The sequence below is a fragment of the Crinia signifera genome, chromosome 4 (assembly GCF_055691185.1).
Source record: "Crinia signifera chromosome 4, ASM5569118v1, whole genome shotgun sequence".
In the NCBI taxonomy this organism is placed as follows: Eukaryota; Metazoa; Chordata; class Amphibia; order Anura; family Myobatrachidae; genus Crinia; species Crinia signifera.
Window position 1 is genome coordinate 182,064,653 of NC_139220.1, and position 23,897 is coordinate 182,088,549.

Consider the following 23,897-nt stretch of genomic DNA (forward strand, 5'->3'; position numbering starts at 1 on the left):
TGACAGCTGCCCCTTTAATACTAATTCAGGTGCTGTGTTTGGGATTGTCTCCTCTTTAAAAGCCATAAGGTACTTGGCAGGTGAGCTTTAACCCAAGAAAAAAACACATGTTCATTTTGGCTATGATGTGTAAGCAGATGCCAGGTTCCTAAGAAAACCAGTTGTTAGTGTAGGACTTGCAGTGAAATGGGGTCCCTTGGCGATGGGCTGGAAGCTTAAATGCATTGATCAATTCATGAACTAAAACCCCATTAATTATTTAATTGATTATTTTAATGTTAAGGTTAGTTAGCTTGTTGTAGTGAGTGCTGGGCCCCCTGTATTTGTATTTACTAGAGTGTGTGGTCACAGGCCACTGCACCCCAACCTGGGAAGTGTGGGTGCTGTTTGCACCCCATTCGTAGAAAAATCGAGTGTGTTGGTACTTCTGTATCTATATATATGGCAATGAGCATGTTACTCCCTTCCAATGAGTATGTAACTCCCTGGCAACGAGTATGTAACCCCCTGGCAACAAGCAAAAGAAACACTGGCAATGAGCATATAACCCCTGGCAACGAGCATGTAACCTTTGGTAATGAATATGAAACCCCTGGCAATGAGCATGAAACTCCTGTCAATGAGTATTTAGATAAAAAAATATATATAAATGAAATGTATGGGGGGGGGGGGCATCTGTGTAAATAATTCCCCTACTCTCCAGAAAGCATTTGAGCAGTGGGAATAGTACATACAGGGCTGCCAAGAGAAATCCTGGGCCCCGGTACAACAGTGTCACGGGGCCCCCCTGGAGTGGCGAGCTACAGAAAAGAGGTGTGGCCATTAAAAGGATATAGGGGTGTGTACCACACCATATACCCTTTATGCAACACAATAGTAGACTCCTTATACTTGCCCCTTACACATTATGCTACACAGAATGAGCCAAAATTCACATGGAATGTCGTAAAATTCACATTATGCCACATTATTATTCCACATGGATTGTGCCAAAATTCACATTATGCCACACAGATTGTGGCAAAATTCAGGGACAGTGAGAGGAATGGTGGGGATGCAGGGAGAGAGATGGCGGGGACAAAGGTGCATAGAGCGGCATGGCGAGATGCAGGGACAGAGACAGTGGTGACGAAGGGCCAGAGGGTGGGGACAGAGATGGTGGGGACGCAGGGACAGAGACAAATTAGGTCTAGAAGGTCATTTCTATGTAAGGGATGGCAACAGAAATCTTGGGGCCGGTACACCAATATCACTGGGATTGAAAAATGCTCAATCCCGGGATTGGCATCCCTAAAAGAAAATTGCCCCCTGTGCCCCCACACTGACTTACTTTTTCTAAGCTGCGGAGGCAGGCATCGGGTAGACATGTGCGACGTGGGAGGCCCGGCGGCGAGCAGGTTCCGGCGTAGGGTATGATGTGGAAGGATGTGGGAGGCCCGGCGGCAAGCAGGTTCCGGCGTCGGGTATGATGTGGGAGGATGTGGGAGGCCCGGCGGCAAGCAGGTTCCGGCGCTGGTGGTCAGCACTGCGGCCTGCGCAGCGTGACCTATGATCGAGACACGCAGCGCAGGCCGGGTCGGGAACAGCCGGGCAGTGTCTGAGCGAGCGATATATTATGCCACACACCGCCATTTCTCTGAAACATGATGCAGCTCACCACAATGCTTATGATACTATGCTGGACACTGTAATGCCTCTGACACATTATGCCACACATTGCAATGCCCCTCACACCTAATGCATACCTTCCAACTTTGGCAGTGGAGAAAGGAATATATTTGCGTGCCAGAGGTAAAAATTTTGTCGCTGTGAGGGCATGGCTAGTGCTGTGTGAACTGCTGGCCATGCCCTCAGCCTCCCTGCCTGCCTGCCTCATTAGACGCATGCAGTGTCTAATTCCCGCAGAACCGTCCCAAAAAAATGGGATGTCACACAAAAGTCGATACACACTGACTATGCCACACCACATTGCCCCCCACAGTAAGGCTTCTAATAAATTATAAATTACGTGCTTGTTGCCAAGGGGGTTAATGTCCATTGCCAAGGGGGTTAATGTCCGTTGCCAAGGTGGTTAATGTCCGTTGCCAGGGGTTCTTGCTCGTTGCCAAGGGGGGGCTAGTGTGCGTTGCCAGGGGTTCTTGCTCGTTGCCAAGGGGGGGTTGATGTGCATTGCCTGGGGTTCTTGCTCGTTGCCAAGGGATTAATATGCATTGCCAGGGGTTATTGCTTGTTGCCAACGGGTTTATATTTGTTCCCAGGGGTTAATGCTCATTGCCAAGGAGGGTTAATGTCCGTTTCCAGGGGTTCTTGCTCGTTGCCAAGGGGGGTTTATTGTCCATTGCCAGGGGTTCTTGCTCATTGGCAATGGGTTAATATGCGTTGCAAGGGGTTATTGAATGTTGCCAAGGGGTTAATATTTTTTGCCAGGGGTTAATGCTCGTTGCCAAGGGGGATTTCCATTGCCAGGGGTTCTAGCTCGTTGCCAAGGGGTTAATATGTGCCCGTGTGTCCGGCCACCCACCCATCAGCTGCAGCTGCCCCTGCTTTATCCTGCTAGAAGTCGCTAGAAGTCATTTTTCACTTCCAGCGTCTCTGACAGGGAGCACAGCTCTGCAGCGTTACCAGGAAGTGCAGAGCTGTGCTTCCTGTCAGACGCTAGAGGTGAACTATGACTTCTAGCGTCTGTCTCTCTGTGTGCAGGGGAAGGATAGACAGGGGAGGGCAGGGGCAGTCGCAGCTGACGGGCGGGTGGCCGGACACATGGGTGGGCGGGTGGCCGGACACATGGGCGTGCGGGTCATTGTCATCCCGGCGCACCCGCAGCCCAATAAATATTTTTTTTTAAAGTGTGTGTCCGCTGGACCCGGGCCCCCCTGGCAGGCACGGGCCCAGGTAAAATGTACCCGCCCCCCCTGCCTCTCGGCGGCCCTGAGTACATACAGTAGGTAATCTCTATGCAGAAACAGGGATTATCTGCAGCGCTGGGTTAATGTGCAATTCTTTATATGGGGTTCGCAGGTTTTCAAAATTAACAGATTGTTCCAGAAGTTTTTTCTTCTTTTACTTAAAAAAACTTTTATTTATGAAGCCAATATATATGCAAAAAAAACTTTTGCCAAAGATATAAGTAAAAAACTTTTCCCAAAGATATGAATAAAAAATTGCAAAAAATACAAAATATAAAACACAGTATACAGTCTCGTTCCTTGCAGAAAAAAAGTTTTAAAATAGGCTCACCGGACCTCTCGGGGGCAGAATCTCCTACCACTTAGATGTTTCTCAATGGGATTTCTTTAGCAGGATGAAATGCTGCTCCTTCACTGGTACTCTTCCCTTCAGGCACCACACTGCCACTGTGGTGACCCTTCGGGTTTTCCCTGTGTTTGGATAAAGTATTCCCTCGTGTGTAGGAGATAGGGACAGGTAATCCTTAGAGCAAAAAGAACACACAGCCTGCGTTCCTCTCACCAGCCAGCACCTGCCTGCGCTCGCAGTCTGGCAGGGTCACCGGGACGCTGATCTTTAAATGTATGCTGTGGGGCTCCGATGTTATCTGGATACCTCTCCCAGGCTTCACTTGAATGTATGTGAGCCTCTCGGGGTGCGATTGTATATACCCCGGTACTGCTCCCTTGTGTCTGGCGGCTTTTTACAGACACAAGGGAGCAGTACCGGGGTATATACAATCGCACCCCGAGAGGCTCACATACATTCAAGTGAAGCCTGGGAGAGGTATCCAGATAACATCGGAGCCCCACAGCATACATTTAAAGATCAGCGTCCCGGTGACCCTGCCAGACTGCGAGCGCAGGCAGGTGCTGGCTGGTGAGAGGAACGCAGGCTGTGTGTTCTTTTTGCTCTAAGGATTACCTGTCCCTATCTCCTACACACGAGGGAATACTTTATCCAAACACAGGGAAAACCCGAAGGGTCACCACAGTGGCAGTGTGGTGCCTGAAGGGAAGAGTACCAGTGAAGGAGCAGCATTTCATCCTGCTAAAGAAATCCCATTGAGAAACATCTAAGTGGTAGGAGATTCTGCCCCCGAGAGGTCCGGTGAGCCTATTTTAAAACTTTTTTTTCTGCAAGGAACGAGACTGTATACTGTGTTTTATATTTTGTATTTTTTGCAATTTTTTATTCATATCTTTGGGAAAAGTTTTTTACTTATATCTTTGGCAAAAGTTTTTTTTGCATATATATTGGCTTCATAAATAAAAGTTTTTTTAAGTAAAAGAAGAAAAAACTTCTGGAACAATCTGTTAATTTTGAAAACCTGCGAACCCCATATAAAGAATTGCACATTAACCCAGCGCTGCAGATAATCCCTGTTTCTGCATAGAGATTGTCCATTGAAATAATCATTGATTGAATATTTTCACCTGGGATTCAGCAGCTGCAGGGGGAGAGCGCTTGAGACTGTGTGGACTGACTTTTTTAAATACATACAGTAGGTGTCTTATCATTATCATACTTATTCTTGCTTGAACTTGTTATGTGGCTGTTATCTGACAGTCTTACAGGTCATTGCAAAAGATAAGAAGACGCAGACAAAATATTTTTTTTAATATAGAGATTAATCAAGAGATGTGGGTGTACACAAATTCCTGATTTGTGCGGAATAATTGTACTGTTTTCAGGTATCCATGCTGCTCCGACTCAGCACTATTACTAAATGTGACATATGTTACGAAAGTGTAACTGGGCCAAATTCATGAAACCCCTTTAGGCACAGAGCATTTTACAGCCAGCTGCATGTAAATTGGTTGCACGCAAACATACTGTAATAGATGCTTCCATTACTCCGCTGTGTGTTTATTTAGTAGTATCAGGACGGCATCTCTATCCTTCTTATCTTAGGGGAATAGGTGTTCATCTCCAAATAATTATATGATTAGTAATTATAGTCCTTATGACACTAAACATTTTTTTATTTTTATAATCAACTAATTAAGTCAATCTTTTCAATTTCTTAATAGTTAATTTAACATATTGTCTTGTTATTTATGTCTAATTTAATATAAGGCAAGTGAAACCTGTGGAGAGTGCAACTAAAGAGGCTTCACACGGGCCAATTTCATTTTCTAAGTGATCTGACTAGATCGCTTAGAAAATGCCCCTACGTCGCTCCGTGTGTAGGGGCCTATGTGATAGCAATGCATGGCCCTGCAGCAGTGGCGGATTCAGGGGGGGGGCACCCGGGCACGTGCCCCCCCTGTCATTTCTTTTTGTAGCTGAGGACCAGGGCTTTCCAATGAGACCAGCCCCATGTCTCTAGCCCCCCGGGAACCGGAGATATCGCCTGGCAAAGCTGTAACGTTTTTTCCCCATAGGATAATATGGGACCCGTCAATTCCGACCCCCACCCGGTTCCGACAGCTGCCAGTTCCCTCCCTGGCATCACAGAATCTTGTCGTTGATATCATTCAATTCCAAATCGCTGGGCCTTCAATATGATACCAGGATGGTCCATATCAGTCAATCGGTTCCAGAGATATTGTGTGTAAACTAATTTTTTTATTTTTGATATGTAATTTCATGGCTGTTCATGTTCTTTGAGGGCAGATTACTCTTGAACCAAATGTTCCAGTTTCACTGGACCAAAATCATTCAAAGCCCACTCAAAAGTTCTTCAATATGATACTTGTCTCATGTAAATGGGTCAGTTGGTTCCGAAGATATAGCCGGTTAAATGAGATAACTGGTTAAAGGGGTGGTTTTCTCTCCCCCTCACACCAGAAAATGCAGGGACTAGGCTGGTGTAAAAGGGGCCAACCTGGGAATGCATTTTCTGGTGTGAAAGGGGTATTATTTTAAATAGCCGGGACCTGCAGTGCTCTGAATACAGCCAGGCTCTGCCACTGTCTGAATTTTGGCTTAATCCGTGTGGCATTATGTGAATTTTGGCTCATTCCATTTGGCATCATGTGTAAGGGGCAAGTATAATGGGGTCTAGTATTTTGTTGCATAATGTGTAGAAGTTGTATATGGTGTTGTACACTACACTCAAGGACACGCCCCCTGTTGAGTGGCCACACCCCATTTTCCGGAGTGCGCCTTTGGCGCGCGCACAACTACATCCTTCACTTTTGTCACCATGGTGGGCCTGCGTAATTTAAATGCCAGGGCCTATTTTTAATCCCATTCCCACCCTCTCTCTGCCCCTCTCTTAGCATGTACACTGGCCCCACTAACACTGCCCCTCCCCCACCTAAACCCTCTTTTATCATGGTGCCCCCCCTGTCATTTTATCCTGGATCCGCCCCTGCCCTGCAGGCAGGGCCAGTGATCTCACCAGAGAACACTGGCCCTGGCAGATCGCTCAGCACACAGTGCTAACACATTACTGTGCAGCGCTGTGTGCTGAGCAATCTACATTTCTCAGATCGCTCAGCAGTGTAGCCCCCTGTGTAGGCCCCTTTACCTCTCTGAATTCTAGAATTAATTATACTGATTATGAAAATTAACTTGGTCCTCAGAATTTTACAGTTCTTTACTTGCCTGATTCAAAGATATTATACTAAATGTGAAGTATATGTAGTTGCTGTAACCACCCCCACCGGCAATGAGTTCCAGAATTTTAATGATGACGAATCCTCTTCTTACTTCAGTACGGAGTACATGCCCTTGTGTCCTAAGTATAGGCCTTTTAATGAACAAATCATCTCCCTGTTCCATATGATTCCCAATCCTGTATTTGAACATGCTAATCTTATCAGTTCTCAACCTCCATTTCTCCAGTGAAAACATATTCAGCCTGGTTAACCTATTTTTGTATTCTAGAGTATCGAGACCTTTTACTAGCTTAGTCGCCCTTCTCTGCACCTGTTCCAATTCATGTATGTCCTTTTTAAGGTGTGGTGCCCAGAACTGAAAACAATATTCCAAGTGTGGTCTCACCAATGCCTTGTAAAGGGGCACTATCACTTTGGCATCCCTTGAATCCCTTGTCCGGTTTGCTTTTGCTGCTGCACTTAAGCAATGTGCACTATTACCCAATTTTTCATTTATGATGACCCCCAAGTCCTTCTCTACAGCATAATTCCTTATAATAATTCAATTTAGCCTATAAGTAGCTTGTTCATTTTTGATCCCATAATTACTTTACATTTATCAACGTTAAACCACATTTTCCACCTTTTCGCCCACCTTTCCAGTTTAATTAGGTCACTTTGTAGTGTATCCACATCCTCTCCTGAGTTAATTTCCTTACTCAATTTTGTTTCGTCCACAAATATTGCAATCATACTCACTATGTCACTACCTATATCATTAATGTATATATTAAACAAGGTGGGTCCCAATATGGAACCTTGTGGGACTCCACTTTGGACCTTACCCCAGCAGGAATTTATGCCATTTACCACTACTCTCTGTCCCCGATTGTGCAACCAGTTTTTAATCCAATTACATATTTTATCTCCTAACCCTAAGAATAGTATTGATGACCTTCTGGTTGATTTTACTTTTAAAATATCTATACATTAAATCTTTTTGCAAAAATCACACACAATCATTGATTTTGAATTTACAATTTACAGGTTAATTTTACTTTTAAAATATCTATACATTAAATCTTTCTGCAAACATTTTGAATTTACAGGTTGATTTTACTGTTAAAATATCTATACATTAAATCTTTTTGCAAAAATCACACACAATCATTGATTTAGAAAAATCCCTATTCATTATATTTCCCACAACTTGCTGAAATAAAAATCCATTTGATTGATAGCCAATTATCTTAATTGATTTGGCATTATAAGAGAAGCAGGTATATTTTTTATTTTCATTGTGCTCTTTAGATGTTTATTATAAGTGCCTTGAGTCCTATTGGAGATATATAAATATTATTATTATTATTATTATTATTTTGTGTTAAACATGTACTTGATGTAGACAATGGTAACCTATTTAAACTCAGTTATTTTATTTATATTGTATATTCCTATAACATCTCCAAAATGATCCTTGCATACAGTAAGTGGTCACTTATAGATTCATCTTTTATTAATGGCATACTAATGAACTTTCTGGCTGCCCCCTCCGGGAGGAGACCACATGGTTGGCTCAATAGCGGGTGCATCATTATGATGAGTGGGGGTGCTGAGACTTAGAGGCACAATTGCTTCATCCCAGGCCCTCCTCCAACTTCACAATGCTCAAATTAAAGGCACGGTCAAGGGAGTGTAGGGCTGCAATGATGTGATTCAGTGCAACTCACATTATTACCCCACCCCTTTTCTGTCTGCAAGTGGCTAGTTTGGGGGGGGGGGGGGGTGCACCAGGTGTGTGGGCAGATGAAGGAGGAAGCGAAGGTGCAGCTGACCAGCTAGTGAAGACCTGCCTTCTTTTCTTCGGTGGCAGGAGTGACACACAGTTTTGGGGAGCCATTCAGGGAGTCGTCAAGTTTAAAAAATGGGTAGCATGACCATTTGTCCAGAGAACAGCCTCAATTCTCATGGATGCAAACAAAAAATCTGTCATTATGCTTACCTGGCCTTTTCAACCACAGAACTGTTGCACACTGGATGCATTTTACTTGTGCCCCATACTCTGTAAAATCTATAGAAAAATCTCACGAGATCAGCTGTTTCTGAGATACCTAAATCACTTCACCTCACACCGACAATCATTCCATGGTCAAAGTCCGTTTAGATAACATCTAAATTTCCTGATGATGTTCCATGCTTTTATGCATTGATTTCCTGTAACTTGAGTACCTAATTTGATATTTGCATGATGAGCAGTGTCCACTTAGGGGGGTATTCAATGTTGGGTCACAGCTGTCCAACCGGCACGACAGACGTGACCCTGTCCTGTTCTCAGTCTGCTCGACCAAGAATTTGCAGGCAGGATTCAATGTCCCGCCTGCCGAGGGACGAGAAGGGGGCATGATCGTGAGCTGCGGCCAGGAATCGGCGAGCTGCAGCCGTGAGCCCGTCAATTCCCAGCTGTTCTCGGCAGAAGGAGCACGGGCTTGTTCTACTAAGATCCCCTGTTCAATGCTGTTGGGGAAGACAGCATTGAATAGTGCCCTGCAGCCATCTCCCTCGTCGAGAGATGGCTGTGGAAGATTGAATATCCCCCTTAGTGTATTATGCTACGATGCCATATAAACATTGATTAGCTACAGTGCCTGAACGGCATCTGATACAAACAATCAGTCACTGGTCATCAACAATACCTATATTTTCTAAGCTGATAAAGTATTTCTTTTGTAGATTACCCCCATAGTACAGGGTTCAGACTAACTGCTTGTTGTCTAAAGATTTGCATTCACTTACTTTAGACAGGTTAGGAGAAAAAAATGAAAAGGTTTTTTTAAAAAAGCGTTGGAATCATACAAGGTGAAGAGCATATTACGGCTTTAGTCACACTCTGTATGCCCTTCCACCACTATTTCTCACCAGATGTTAACAATTTTCCAAGATTGAGCAGTTTTACATGAGCAATCACTAATCTGCATGCTTTATTTTACCAGGTGTGTACGACATCAGCAACACTTCAGTCTCCTTTCTTGCAAACCCTAGTGATCTGCGATAAGTAGGTGTATGTGTATCTAGAGTAACGGTGGTCAACCTAATAGATTCTAGGTATGATATGTGTCCTGGATAAATAACGTGTAAGATGGAGTATATATAATACTACTGATGATTTTTTGATAACGATAATTAAAGGTAATTATAACATATTGGAGATCAATGTGACCAGTATGCATCATGTATGCATGATGGTCACACAGACTCCCGGCATTTCTGACTTATATAGGGGAAGATTTATCTCGGAGAGAGACTAACCAATCAGCTTCTATAAACGGCACTGCTATGTGATGTGAATACCGGACACTACTGTGACAATAGTATGTGTCCACGCAACTTTCACACAAAGCTGTGCTCTACATTTATGGGGGGGGGGGGGGGGGGGGGAGGATATTTTTGCACCTGGGCCCACAACTTGCTAGTTCCGCCTCTAAAATGAAATGTTAGCTGCGCATTGTAAACAAGATATACATTGGTTTGTTACTAAATGAAACAGCTTGTGGCTGCAGACAGTTTATTACACAAATGGTTCCGCTTACTCAGTGTGTGGCCATGTAACCTTTTTCCCCCTCCGTCACTAACAAATCATTACACCTAAACTTTTATTTTAGAACAGTTACTTGAGGCAATATGAAAAAAAGCTCTTCGGATATCACTATGATCCAGAAATGTAACATGAAACCCAATCTTCATAAAGGAGCTTTGTAAGCTTTATTCAAATAATGAAAAAAGAGGCTTACGTCTTTTCCTGCCTTTTTTGGGGGAACTACACACATATGGAACAGCTTAGGAACAAGGCAGGATTGTTTTATTCAAACAGTTTCTAATGCATCCTTAACCATTTCCTTGCTAGGGGCTACAGACATTTTGCGTGGCATTATGTTACACAGTTCAAAGTAAATATGGATTTTGTCAGCTTTTTGCAGCACTGCATACACATATCTGGCAATTTGGATATTTTTGACAAAGTTTAGGTATAGAACTGGGACTGAACTTGTGGGTCTCAGGAGAAATGCCTCTGGGAACATGATACACTTTACCAGAGGACCAATAAAGCCGGCATCCTCAGTAAAAAGATGGGGTAGCATAATTAGCAGTAAAGAAGAATCCACCCAAATAGTTTGGGTAGAGTTCACTAAAAAACAACAGTTAAACACCGAAGTTCTGCTTAGCTGTCCGACGTTACCGCCATTAGCTGAGTCCACTGATGAAGCCCTGTGATCCTCTCTCCTGCTAACATTCTCCTGACTCAAACAGAAAGCTGTGTTGCTGTGCTAGACCGGGCAGGGCACTTCAGGGTTATGCAGCCATTGAAACCAAGTATAACTTTGTTACGTGATATTTTGGGAATTTTACCAAAACTATAAGAAAAGTTTTATTGTTCCTCAGTGAGAAAAACAAAATAGCAATCTAGCAAATATGATACCTTTTAATGGCTAACAAAAATAAATGTTGTTAAAATGCAAGCTTTCGAGACTTCTTAGGTCTCTTCCTCAGGCATGGTATAACAAGGTGTGTGAAGAACCACATATATATACACAGCAGTGTAGGAACAAGATGTGATAGATGGACATTCTTAAGATCAAAACAAAACAAAATAACAGAATGAGCTTGTAAATTGAGTCCTTAATTGGTTTGTAGATAAGTAGTGTGAAAGTTTTATTGTCTCTAAGTTGATGACAGACCAGAGTTAGAGCTCCGATGCCCTCACTCTCTGGGCCAGATTCCTCAGATGTTGTAGTGGGCCATAAATCCCTCGGATAGATTCAGTCCTGTGTTAAGGGTGTCAAACGTTGTCATTAATTTGTATTCCCAGACCCTCCTGTCTCTTTGTGATTTGAAATTTCCTTTTAGTATAATCACTTTCATATGATCCTGATTGTGTCCTGGGCTGCAGAAATGTTTGGCCACAGGAAAGTGTGTCTTTTTTTCCTTTATTGTGTGGCGATGGGACCTCATCCTTGCCTTAAGTTTTTGTCCTGTTTCTCCAACATACAGACCCCCAATAGGACATTTGGTGCACAGAATCAGGTACACTACATTGGTAGTAGAACATGTGAATGTCCCTGGGATCTTATAGTCCTGTTGTGTGTTGGGGATCCGTACACTGTCTGTAGTGAGGATATGGGCACAGGTTTTGCAGCTCCTTACATTGCAGGGATAGGTTCCTCTTTGTGTAATGGATGGCAGTGAACTTCGGATTATAATATTTTTCAGGTTTGCAGGTTGTCGGTAACATAGTAGTGGAGGGTCTGGGAATATTGTTTTCAGGCGGTCATCTTTGTGTATGATGTGATGTAGTTTTTTTGCAGTTTTTCTTAGCACCTCAAGCTGTGGGTTGTAGGTGACTACCAGGGGTACACGGTTGTTTCTTTCTCTTTCTTTATATTGGAGAAGTTGATTTCTGGGTATCCTGATGGCTCTGATAATCTGATCGTTGATTGATGTGGGATGATATCCCTGATTTAAAAAGGTCCCTTTAAGTTGTTTTAAGTGGACATCTCTATCTGCTGGGCTGGAGCAAATGCGATGATATCTGATGGCCTGGCTGTAGACAATGGATTTTTTGATGTGTTTCGGGTGGAAGCTGTCCCATCTGAGGTATGAAGGCCGATCCACGGGTTTTCGGTATAGGGTTGTCTGTATTGCGTTGTTTTGAATTGTTATAGTGGTGTCAAGGAAGTTTATCTCGGTATATGAGTAATTCATTGTCAGGTTTATTGTTGGATGAAATCTGTTAAATTTTTCATGGAAATGTATGAGTTCTTGTTCAGAATCAGTCCAGATGATCAGGATATCATCGATGTAACGGAAGTAAGCCAAGGGTTTGATTGAGCAGGATGCCAAGAAGTCACTCTCGAGTTTTGCCATGAACAGATTGGCGTATTGCGGTGCCATTTTACTGCCCATGGCGGTCCCGGTGCGCTGTAGAAATATTTCTTTACCAAAGGAAAAATAATTGTGTGTAAGGATGAATTTTGTAAGCTGTGTTGCAGGACCAGGAGCAATCCCATTGGACTCAAGATATATCTGGCATGCTGTCAGTCCATCTTCATGGGGGATATTGGAATATAGGGATTCCACATCCATGGTGGCAAGGATGGCTCCATTAGGGAGGGGACCTAGGGTTGATAATTTATTCAGTAGGTCCGTGGTATCTTGGAGAAAGCTGGTTGTATGTCTCACCAGTGGTTTCAGGACACCCTCTACCCATCCTGAGATTTTTTCAGTGAGGGTTCCCACGCATGAGATGATTGGCCTCCCTGGGTTGCCGGGCTTATGTATTTTGGGAAGCATGTAGAATATTCCAATTCTGGGACTGTCGGGTATCAAGTCCAAAAGTTCTGTAGACTCTGCTGACAGCCCCCTGACAAGCCTTCTCAACTCCCTTAAATATTTTTGAGTTGGATCTTTGTCTAGTTTGGTATAGTATTGGATATCCATCAGCTGTCTATTTGCTTCCTTAGTATAGTCCGATGTGTCCATGATGACTATGGCCCCACCTTTGTCTGCAGGCTTGATGGTGATTTTCTTGTTGTTTCTTAAGGTGTGAATAGCTCTTCTTTCTTGCACACTGATGTTAAAGTATTCCTTTTTATGTTTTTCCAATATTGTTGACTGGACCACATTTCTAAAAGAGTCAATATATAGGTCCAAAATGGTACTGCGGCCAGGTGGTGGTGTCCAGACAGAACTCTTCTTGTGGACTGGTCTAATTTGTGATTGGCTATTTGTTGGTTCTGTCTCCTCTCTGTCATGGAAGAACTCCTTCAGTCTTAGTTTCCTAAAATATTCTTCCATGTCACTACATAGTTCTGTTTTGTCGAGAGGCTTGGTCGGACAGAATGTAAGTCCTCTAGATAGCACACTGACTTCTACTTTAGTGGGTTTGTGAGATGACAAATTAATCACACAGTTAAATTTACCTGTGTCTTGCTGGGAGTTCTGTTCTATCCCTCCAGACTTGGGGTGGACTTTCTGTGTGCTTGAATAAAGTCCTGCTTTTATGCGAAGTCTGTGAAGTTTCTTTTTCTTGTTATTGATTAGACATAGCTGTAGTGTTTTATAATATTGTTGTAGTATCTGTATTGAGTCCTTTGTGAGGGAGCGCTTTAAAATTTGTATTTCCATTTGGACATTTCTCTTGGTGCTGTAGAAGACATGAATAAGGTGGTTTCGCAGTCTCTCAGAAGTCCTGTAGCAGAGATGATGTGCATATTGAGTTTTGTAGGTGTGCAGAATGGGGTTCTTAAGGCAAAGTCCTTTGGGGATTAAGTGTATTGGGTGCAGTCATAGTGTAAAATGTAAGCAGTTCTTTATTTCTACAGTATTAGTAGAAACAACTTGATATGTTATTCTAATTACTATATTTTGCATAAAAACAAAACTCATTGGAGCTATTAACATCTCGATTGTGCAATAAAAATAAAACTGTCTCATTTAGTGATGTTGCACCTGCATTTTATTTTGGTTAGGAATCAGTTTTATGTCCTTATGGGCATTGAAGTTTCCATCTAGTCTGACACTTATGTAGTGGCTGTACTTCATCAGGGAATAGGCTGCAATGGTAGTAATCAGTCAGGACTAAGCACTGACTACTCTCCCATTTACACTCTCACTAAATTGTCCTTTTCCTGTTTCCTCCTAATGCAGCTCTTTTGATGCTCTGTTAGGTATTAATGGGAGAAGAAAGGAGACAGTACTTGCACCTAACTGTACTCTTGGTTTATAGTATGTACAGACAGTAATTAGTGGTGGACACCACATCTGTGGTGAGGATAACATTGCATTTTGCACTTGCTAAGCACATTTGTATACAGAAGGTAATGCAATTTCTTTACTATCAGCGGTCCTTTTTTTTAAGGTTAGCTCTTACTAAAGTGTGTATGTTTATTACACTATAAGCTCCACTGGGGTACGGACTGAAGCAAATGACTTCACATTCTCTGTACAGTTCTGTCTGATTGGTTTGCACAACATAATAATAATAATAATAATAATAATAATAATAATAATAATAATAATAAAAATAATAATTATTATTATTATTATTATTATTATTATTATTACTACTGTCCTTTCTACAGTGAATCATTCAAGGGATTGTCCATTTTCCTTTCCATAATGGCTACCTCATTGTAGGGGTTATTCTGGTTCACTCGCAAAGGCACAACCACTCTCTAATGAGTGAAACCATGTGCACTGCAGGTGGGGCTGATGTAACATGTGAAGAGAGTTAGATATGGGTGGGGTTTGTACTTCAAACTGATATCTATATTGTAGTGTAAAAATAAAGCAACCAGTATTTACCCTGCACAGAAACAATAAAACACCCACATCTAACTCTCTGCACATGTTACATCAGCCCCACCTGCAGTGCATATGGTTTTGTCCATTAGAGAGTGACTGTGCCTGTGCGAGTGAACCAGAATAACCCCCAGAGTACTTAATTGCATATTCACCTTGCATGAATGACCCTAGCCAGGAATGAGTTACTGTACATTGCCACATGAGTGCTAGACTCAAATATCTTTGTGTGAGGACCAAAGCAGTACTTGGGGAGCTGTATAAAATTATCAGGATTATCCCATTTAAGCCCAGTGGCTGATGTAGGGAAAATAATTTGAAAAACTGTACATCTAGTTCTTCTCGCTACCTACAGGAGGACAGTTCTGGTTTATGCCTCTGCAGAAGACACCCAGTTGGGTATGCAGCCATAGTATGCATTGATTAGCGCACAAATGGATAGGGGCACTAGCTTCTGTAATGCATGGCCTTGTGCCTTGTCTAATTGGGAACGTAGGAGCAGTAGTGAGAAAATCCTCTCAAATCCAATCTAAAGACCTAGGCCTGCCAAGATGTGTGACTCATATATCCAGCAATACTGTTCTTATTGGTATACCTCATTGAAATATAAAAATATTCAGAAATACAGAACAATCTGTTATCCAAAATTCACCTTGGTCCCAAGCATTTTAAATAAGAGATACTCAACCTGTATAGTCAAAATAGGCAATAGTGAAAATCGCACGGTGTATATGCACCTTTACACTATAGTGCACTACATGACCCGACCCCCCCCCCCCCCCCTCCATCCAATGCCACCACCCACTGCCTATTTATTTAATTATTTACTGGTTACTTTAATGACTCCTGTACAAAATATCTTCCCTTACAGGCTGATGTCCTCCCATCTGTTTTAATACTCACTTTATATTACACAATGCAGATCTTGCCAACATTTATTTAATATTTCTGTTAAACACTCAACATCTTCAAAAAAAAACAGTGATATAAGGTGTATTACTAATAATTTGGCATAATATCACCAATGTCCCTATATATAGTAAAGGATATTCTTGTTTCATGTCCCAACCAAGGAAAAGCTGGATGTTGGATTTACATTAATCACAGCACCAGATGGTAATACGCAAGATATTCTTTTCAGGTGGTCACGTGATTAACTGTATACAGCAAACCAATGGTGAGGGGGGAGAGGGAGGGGGGGAATGATCACATGACAGATGTTTAATAAGTCTGTTAGAGCTCTGATTAGACAAGTGACCTGGATACCATCTGTAGCTACAAGAAGTGACTTTGACATTTTTGGATCACACTCCCTGGAAGCATTACTCCGTCCTAAGCAGTCCTGCAGTGCAAAGTATGCAGGGGAACTAGAGGAAGTCAGAGATTTGCTTCTTAAAACATGCTTTTAGACTCTGTGTTTTTATCCCCCCTCCCACCCTCCTGACAAGCCACATCTTGATTCAGGAAAGGTCTCTAAACTAAAACCAGCTCAGTCATTTGATATATGAAAAATCTGGAGGAGACTGCTAGCTGTTGTAAAGGAAAGGGTGTTCCAGTCTTTGTGCAAAGCCCCTCTGTACAACCAGACTTGGGCTCCCTGACAGAGATGGTGCTACAGACAGCCGTGACTCCGGGCAGGGCCCGAAGACTTTTGTTTAAAATACCATATGGATCACTGAGAAGAAGAAGCGGAGAAAGGGTAAGTGAACTCTAGTGCACTTCCAGCATTGAAAACATGCAGGCTATTGACATTAATCCCAGCTGTCTTAAAAAAAAATGCTGCAATCTCTACAATTTGAAAAAGCTTTCGCGTTCTAAACCATTATTACAGAAAAATGACATATTGTTCTATGATGTAGAAAAGTCTGTGAGTGATAATAAGAAAAAGTTATTTGTTGCTTAGATAAAACTTCTGTGCAACCCCACTAATGAGTAGCTTGTGCTTGCAAACACTGTTTCCGTAATTATTTTCTATGTCATTGATTATTTAGAATTGTGTTGTGCAACCTTGGGATTGTAAATCAGAGTTTCTTTGCGGTGTATAGGAAGTGGTGTTTTAGGTGTGCGTCCTGTTTGGAATTTCACATATTTGACACCTTTATTTCAAAGAAAAGAATTGTGTCTGGTAGCAGGAAAACATTTATGTGTGTGTAAATTAGAAGAACTATACGTTACCTATATGTCCGGTATACAGGTTGTGAAATAATTAAACCAGACATAATTTACGTAGATTTGGGAAGAACATTAAATAGTCTGAGTACACGGATAGATATGTGTGTGTGCAGAAATGGCATATGAATATATTTCTGTTATGTGATCAAGCTACAGTATGTGGAATTTAAGATATGTTATGACTGCAAAGTGGAAAAGAGTAATGCTTGATACACACCAGGCAATTTTTGTACCAAATGCAACCTTGTTAGCGCCGCAGACCAGCATTCACACTTGCCGATGCTGGCATCGATCTGGCGAGGATGTCCTCGCTTGTAATGTCAGACGAGAATGACACTGATAATGCATGGGAGTGTGCATTGTTTGCAACATAGGGAGGTATTCAATGCAGGGTCATGACTGTTGGGCTGGACAGACAGCCGTGACCCTGTCCCGTTCTCGGCTGGCTCGACACTGATTTGGCAGGCGTGATTCAATGTCCCGCCAGCCGAGCACAGAGAAGGGGGCGTGGCCGTGAGAAGCGAACAGAAATCATCAAGCTGCCGCCGGGAGCTCGACAATTCCCAGGTATTCTCGGCAGAACGTGCCTGACTGCTTGAAAAGTTGGGCACATTCTGCTGAGGTACCTGTTCAATTATGTCGGGGAAGACAGCATTGAATAGGGCCCCGTTACTATTTCCCCCGTCGGGAATAGCGGTGGCAGATTGAATACCCCCTATAGCAGTGGTTCCCAAACTTTTTGAATCACTGCACCCTAAAGTATCAGAATATTTTGCACGGCACCCCTAATCTAAAAGTTGGTTACTAATTTCAGGAAAAATATTAAATAAGTTGTGATTTAAATGTTTTCCTTAGGTCCAGTTATGTGGTGAGAAACATGATTCACTTCTGTTTACCCTCATATTCTTAATTGGAAGCCACAAGCACTGATTTTGCCTATTTCATTGGCCATAAATAACTTGAATTGGTTCTAGACCACCAACCTGAGGTACCCCTGCAAACGCTCCAAGGCACCCCAGGGAGCCTAGGCGCACAGTTTGGGAACCACTGCCCTATAGAGCATTCACACTAGAGAATATAGAGGGCGGGATGTACTAAAGGGAAAATGCGGTAAAACCCCCCTTTAAACCGCATTTTCCTATGTATCATCACCGGTTCGCCCCGTTTTCGCTGGCCAGGATTTCGCTATGGGCTTCTTTCACCGCCCGCCGAATGCCGTCCGCCGTCCGCGCGCCGCCCCCCCCCCCCTCCCGTCCTCCTTTAACCTCCTCCTCCCCCTGGTGTGACAGCCGGGAGGACATCCGGCTTCAGGGGGGAGGAGGAGACGCCGGGGGACGCTGGCAGCTGCCGGGAGGGGACGGAGACCCCCGCAGCCCACATCACAGGTATCGCGGGGGTCTCCGTTACCGCAGCCCGATGCTGGCCGCATATGTTAGTACATATGCGGTAGCATCGCGGCGGCTGCCGTGCAAAGGGCGGCGATGTATGTTGATACATTCCGCCCTAAGATTTTGACCAGATGGAATTGACAAAATCGTTGAAAATACGGTCTAGTGTGCACCCAGTAAGAGGAACTATTGGATGAAATGAAACTGAAACAAGTTGTTTTTATTTCTTTAATAAAAAAATGTGTGTTTACAACATTTCTTCCCTTTTTGTAGTTTTGCTGGCAGCAAAATGTGATATATAAAACCTTCCTGGCTTTCATCCACTTTCTTTTGATATCAGAATCTCATTGTGTACATCAAACGTTGATTGTGGTTTATTGTTACAAATGCAGACATTCCCATATTGTATTACATAAAAGAGATGTAGGGATAGCCAGGAGATACATATTGTATTGTGATCTGTAGCTTCCGTATTCTGCTAGAATACAACAAAGACTCAAGCTACCAATTGTAACCGCTTTATGTGACACCTGTTAGGTAGAATTCATTTGCAGGAACAGAGATTACAGACAGAATGACGTATTTTTTTTTTTTATTATTGTTAGCGGAATATATTAGGCATCCCAAAATATTTACGGAAAACTGTTTTACCATTGAAAATTAATAATGGACTTTCATATACTGTGAAGAACTTGGAATTTACTGGGACTTTTACAAAATACATGCAGAGTGCACTTGTCAGTGTGTCAATTATGAGCTACAGTCATTCTTAGTAAATAATGACCAAGCAAGCTAACATATCTGCTCTGATTGAGAGCACATTTTCATACATCTAGTCAGCATATAATTGCATGACATGATTCTGGAGCTGATGAATTGGGAAACCTGTGTACGTTAATGGCATAAAGCATCCACATTAGTGTGAGGTCTCAGCCAATAGGAATTGGAAACTGATGATTTTTTTTTAAATACAGATGCTTTCAGTAGAGCTGCTCCTGGCGATCGAATCACCAGCTGCCGCCATCTGCTGGAAGGGGGTGCGCACGCATGAGACACTCGCACGCCTCATTCCGACAGAGCTCTCTGCCGCCTCCCCGCCACTCCCCCATCTCGCCCGTAGCCCTCCGCAATCCACCCTAACCCTGCCTGTCTCCCTGAAGCGGAGTTGGGCAGGGATTCCGCTCCCCGGCGCTGAGTGACTGGCTCGCACGTCCCCATCAGATGGAGCTTTTCTTCACCGGTGATCGCCAGCTAAGGGAATCTGGCAATTCACAGCATTGGCTTAGAGGCGCTCCATCTGTAGGTAAAAAGAAAAAAACTCAAGCGGCCGATGCAGAGATGGCTTTAATATGGACAAAAGTGTAATGTTTGGAAAATAAAACATGCAGATATACCCAAACACATCTTCAGAAGTGCACTTCTCTGCACCAGACCTGCATCAGGTATACCGTGCATAAACCTCTGCTCATGGGGGGTCGATTCGGAGATGAACGGAAATGCAAAGCCGCTTGTACACAGCTTTAAATTTGCATCTGATTTGAAGGAGAAACATGCAGGAGATGTCTGAGTAGAAGAGATGCCTCCTGCATGTATCTATGATCACAGCACTGCGACCATCAGTCACATAAGCCTCAGCTCACTGATGGAAGGGCATCCAAGAGGCCACGAAGTCTGTGTGGTGACACCAGATTCTTGGCACTCTCCTGCCAGAAAAAAAGTGACACGCCCCTATTTCCAGGAACACGGGACTTTCCCTGGCCCCTCCCCATGCCCTCAACACAGCTGCCTGTCATCTGTCAGACAGTGGCAGGGGGAAAGTACAGCGATATTGCAAGGCCCATTCTGTGCAAGGCCAGATAATTGGGAATTCGCATGCTGTAGTACTACTGCATCCATCTCTGAATTTTATATATGGGAAGAAAATTGTTATGACCCCCCTACATTGTGGGAATGGTGTCAATGCATGGACTTCTATATGGCAATAGACAATATCTACTATTCCACTCCTGAGAAATTCCCCACATATGCGCATTTGTGGAATGTGTGGCTAGAATTCAAAAACACCCCTCATATAAAAATCGAATACATTCTACCCCGCAAAAACAAGTGTCATATTGGAGGAGTCTTGGGCGAGACTCGGCCATTGTTTCTGCTATACGATATCTTGACTTATCTTAGGCTGGAGAGATGTCTGGAACACCTCTCTATGCACATACCCCCTTCCTACCCCTCTCCCTTCTGTCTTCTTTGCCTTACTCTCTGTCCTATACCTTATCATCTTTTTGTTTAAATGTATAACTGTTATTATATTTTGATGTTACGAAGACATAGATGTCGTCTTTACGATTATTTCTACATAAGATTTGTAATGGGTGTCATCTTTGTGTTTTGTGCATATGCTATACTTCTAATATGTTTTCCTAAACTATTCGTTTTATGCCATTCCTGGTATTGATTGATGGAAAAAAAAAAAATTCTTGTGAAAACTTTTGAAAATAAAGAATTAAAAAAAAAAAAAAAATTGTTATGACATGGGTACAAAAACAAAATATGTACCCAAGCAGCAAAGAAAGCACCTATGAGCATCAGGGTTTTTATCAGAGATTGGAGCCCATGTGCGGATTCCAATGCGCCCCCTCTCTTTGCACTAATCCATGCTGAACACTGTGCCAGTCTACTGCACATGTGTATATGTTTAGGACAATCATGCCTGTACCGATTTCACAGTGATGTTTGCTGCGCTCGCTAAAAGGTAAGTATAGTCAGTGGGTTCAAGCCGCACCCTGCACCACTGCCAACTTTATTGATCAGTCAGTTACAATTAGTTAACTTTATTGTCATCAGTTATTTTGGACACCCAAAATTAATATGTCTTTCTTAGATGTAAATGTGGAAAAGCAAGGGCTGGACTGCATACCTGAATTTTAAACATAGCAAGAGGTGATACTTTGCTTAAATTTGTAATGCAATGCAGAAAAAAGAAAATACAGATGCCCACTGTAAGCACTATGAATACTGATAACCAAAACAATTATGCTAAACATTCGTAAACATAGAGTATAAATTAGGTTCTTAATATATGCTTGGCAAAAAATGATTGCCCATCTACCATATCAAGGTGACCCCCATAAGATGGTTATGTGTTTGGTTGCCATTCTGAATGGGTTATTTGTGCGAACTTGCCTTTACAGTTTGCAACATACATTTGAATACCCCTTCTCTTCCCAAACCCACCTCCCAAAGATCAATTTGATGCAACACACGCCAATCAAACCGGTGTAGTGCTCACTCCATCGGCTACTACTACTAAGATTATTTTGCAAATATCACCCTTATCATTTAGGTTAACATGTTCTATATACACTTTTAGTAGAGTATATGTAGCTGGCCAGTCACATCCACTGTGCCAACTTAACTAGCATTGACAAATTAGTGTATTAGTTCAAATCAATTCAAATTTGATGATGGTGGATGATTAATTCAGTGGAGGGGATTGTTACACAGCACACGCATTATGGTTGGCTGCCCAAAATCTCTGTGCAGGTAAGGGCTATACGTTAACAGTTGAGTAGAAACAAATATACCAAGAACAGTAAGACTATTTTACTATTAAGGGATATTCTGCAATATTTAGGTGCTGATTCCAAGGTGTGGAGCAAAACTGAGGAGAGACTTTGCACTATGTTGCCACTGGCATATTTATAATGGGTGCAGTGTGTGAGTTGCACACAGGCCCAGGGGAGCCATACCGCACACCCTGTACCCATTATTTTCAATGCTTACCCTCTGAACTAATACACTACAGCAGCAGTGCTGCTGAAAAATATCACCAGCATTTCACAAATGTGCAGTAAGGAAATCACTGGGAAAATGTCCACTTTGTAATATTCCCAGAGATCTGAGCATGTGCACTAGACTTTGGGACAGCGCTAGGGTCCCCTAGTGCCCAGAGTTACAGTGCACTGGCTAGATGCCCCAATGGAGCATACTTGCCTAACCTCTCAGATTGTCTGGGGGTCTCCCGAAAATCGGGTCCTCCTCCCGGCCCCCCCACATTTTGCTAATGTCTCTGTTTCTCTCCCTATAGGCTGTAGCATTCCTCATTTTAACAAATTCCTTGTTCTTGTATGAGGATGTCAATGTCTGCTGTGGAGATTGGCAGTTACCCATGTGACTGACTCTAACTGCTCATATACAGTGCTCAGCCTTCCAAGGAGAACTCAGGTCCTGCAGCATGTCAGTGTTTTCTCTCTATATCACATGTAGTTTTTATTTATTACAAGATATTTATATATATTCCACCGCAACACTTTACACTGAATATTTGCCCATTCACCTCCATCTCTGCCCCAGTGGAGCTTACAATCTATATTTGTTACCACATGTACAGACACACAGACATTCTAGGGTTAATTTTGCCAGGATCCAAATAGCCTACCAGTATATTGAGGATTGTGGGAGGAAACCGGGGTACCCGGAGGAAAGCCGCACAAGCACGGGGAGAATATACAAACTCCACACAGATGTACTAAGGGGGGGTATTCAATGTCAGGGGCACAGCTGTCGAGCTAGCTCAACAGCCGTGCCCCTGTCCCCTTCTCGCTTTGCTCGACTGGAGCTCGGCGGTCGGGATTCAATGTCCCGGTCGCCAAGCGGTGAGAAGGGGGCGTGGCCGCGAGCTGAGGCCGGAAATAGTCAAGCTCCGGCCAGGAGCTCGACTATTTCCGGCTTTTCTCGGCAGAACGAGCCCGACAGCTTCTGAAGTCGGGCTCATTCTGCCGAGGACCCCTGTTCAATGCTGTCGGGGAAGACAGCATTGAATAGGGCCCCGCAGCCATCTCCCCCGTCGGGAGATGGCTGCGGGAGCACGACAGACATTGAATACCCCCCTAAGCTTTGCAGAAAGTTCTTTTTCAAGCACAGCCTGGGACATGGCAGTTAGCAGCTGATTGGCTGGTAGTCTATCACTCTCTATTTTATTACTTTTCAACTTAGTACATCTGGCCCTGAGAAAGATCCACTATGACCATGCCCTCTGACAAATGTTAGCAGGCCGATGTTTAAGAAAATCCGAATTCTGAGGAAGCAATGAGGAAGCATGAACTACCATGACATGCTGACATGCCGACACTTTAGTTAGTGCATCAGGTGGTATGTAAATGAGATAGGGGTGAGCCAATCAGGGCATTTAGGGAGTAGTAGGCAGGATAGAAAGGATCACATGCTATAGTGATCTTCCTCTTTTAGAACATTTTTTGTTTAATGTATTTTTAGAATAAGAACACCCCCCCCCCCCCCTTCCCCCTCCTTTAACCAGCCAGCAGAACAACTAGGGTCCAGTTTCCTGGAAACTTTAAAAAAAACTTATAATTTGGGAGAACAACACATTTGCCTGTGCCTGCAATCTCATGATGGCCCAGACTCCAGGGTTCACATCCTGCAGTTTAAATAAACTGCTGCAGATGGAGGCTGTCAGCGTATATTGGGC

The 23,897-nt window shown here is 43.1% G+C and overlaps 1 protein-coding gene across 4 annotated transcripts in view; it reads left to right on the top strand.

Annotated features, from left to right (window-relative positions):
- The window catches only part of FRMD4A (FERM domain containing 4A), a 432,053-nt gene that overhangs the window by 150,979 nt on the left and 257,177 nt on the right, over positions 1-23,897 (top strand). The window contains exon 1 of one of the 4 annotated variants that reach the window (XM_083183111.1): positions 16,194-16,548. The exons of 2 other annotated variants lie outside the window; for them this stretch is intronic. In XM_083183111.1, coding sequence (XP_083039237.1) covers positions 16,354-16,548 — 195 coding nt within the window. In that variant the 5' untranslated portion in view covers positions 16,194-16,353. Of the gene's footprint in view, positions 1-16,193; positions 16,549-23,897 lie in introns of those variants that run through there. One more of the 4 variants, XM_083183110.1, reaches the window with a different exon arrangement.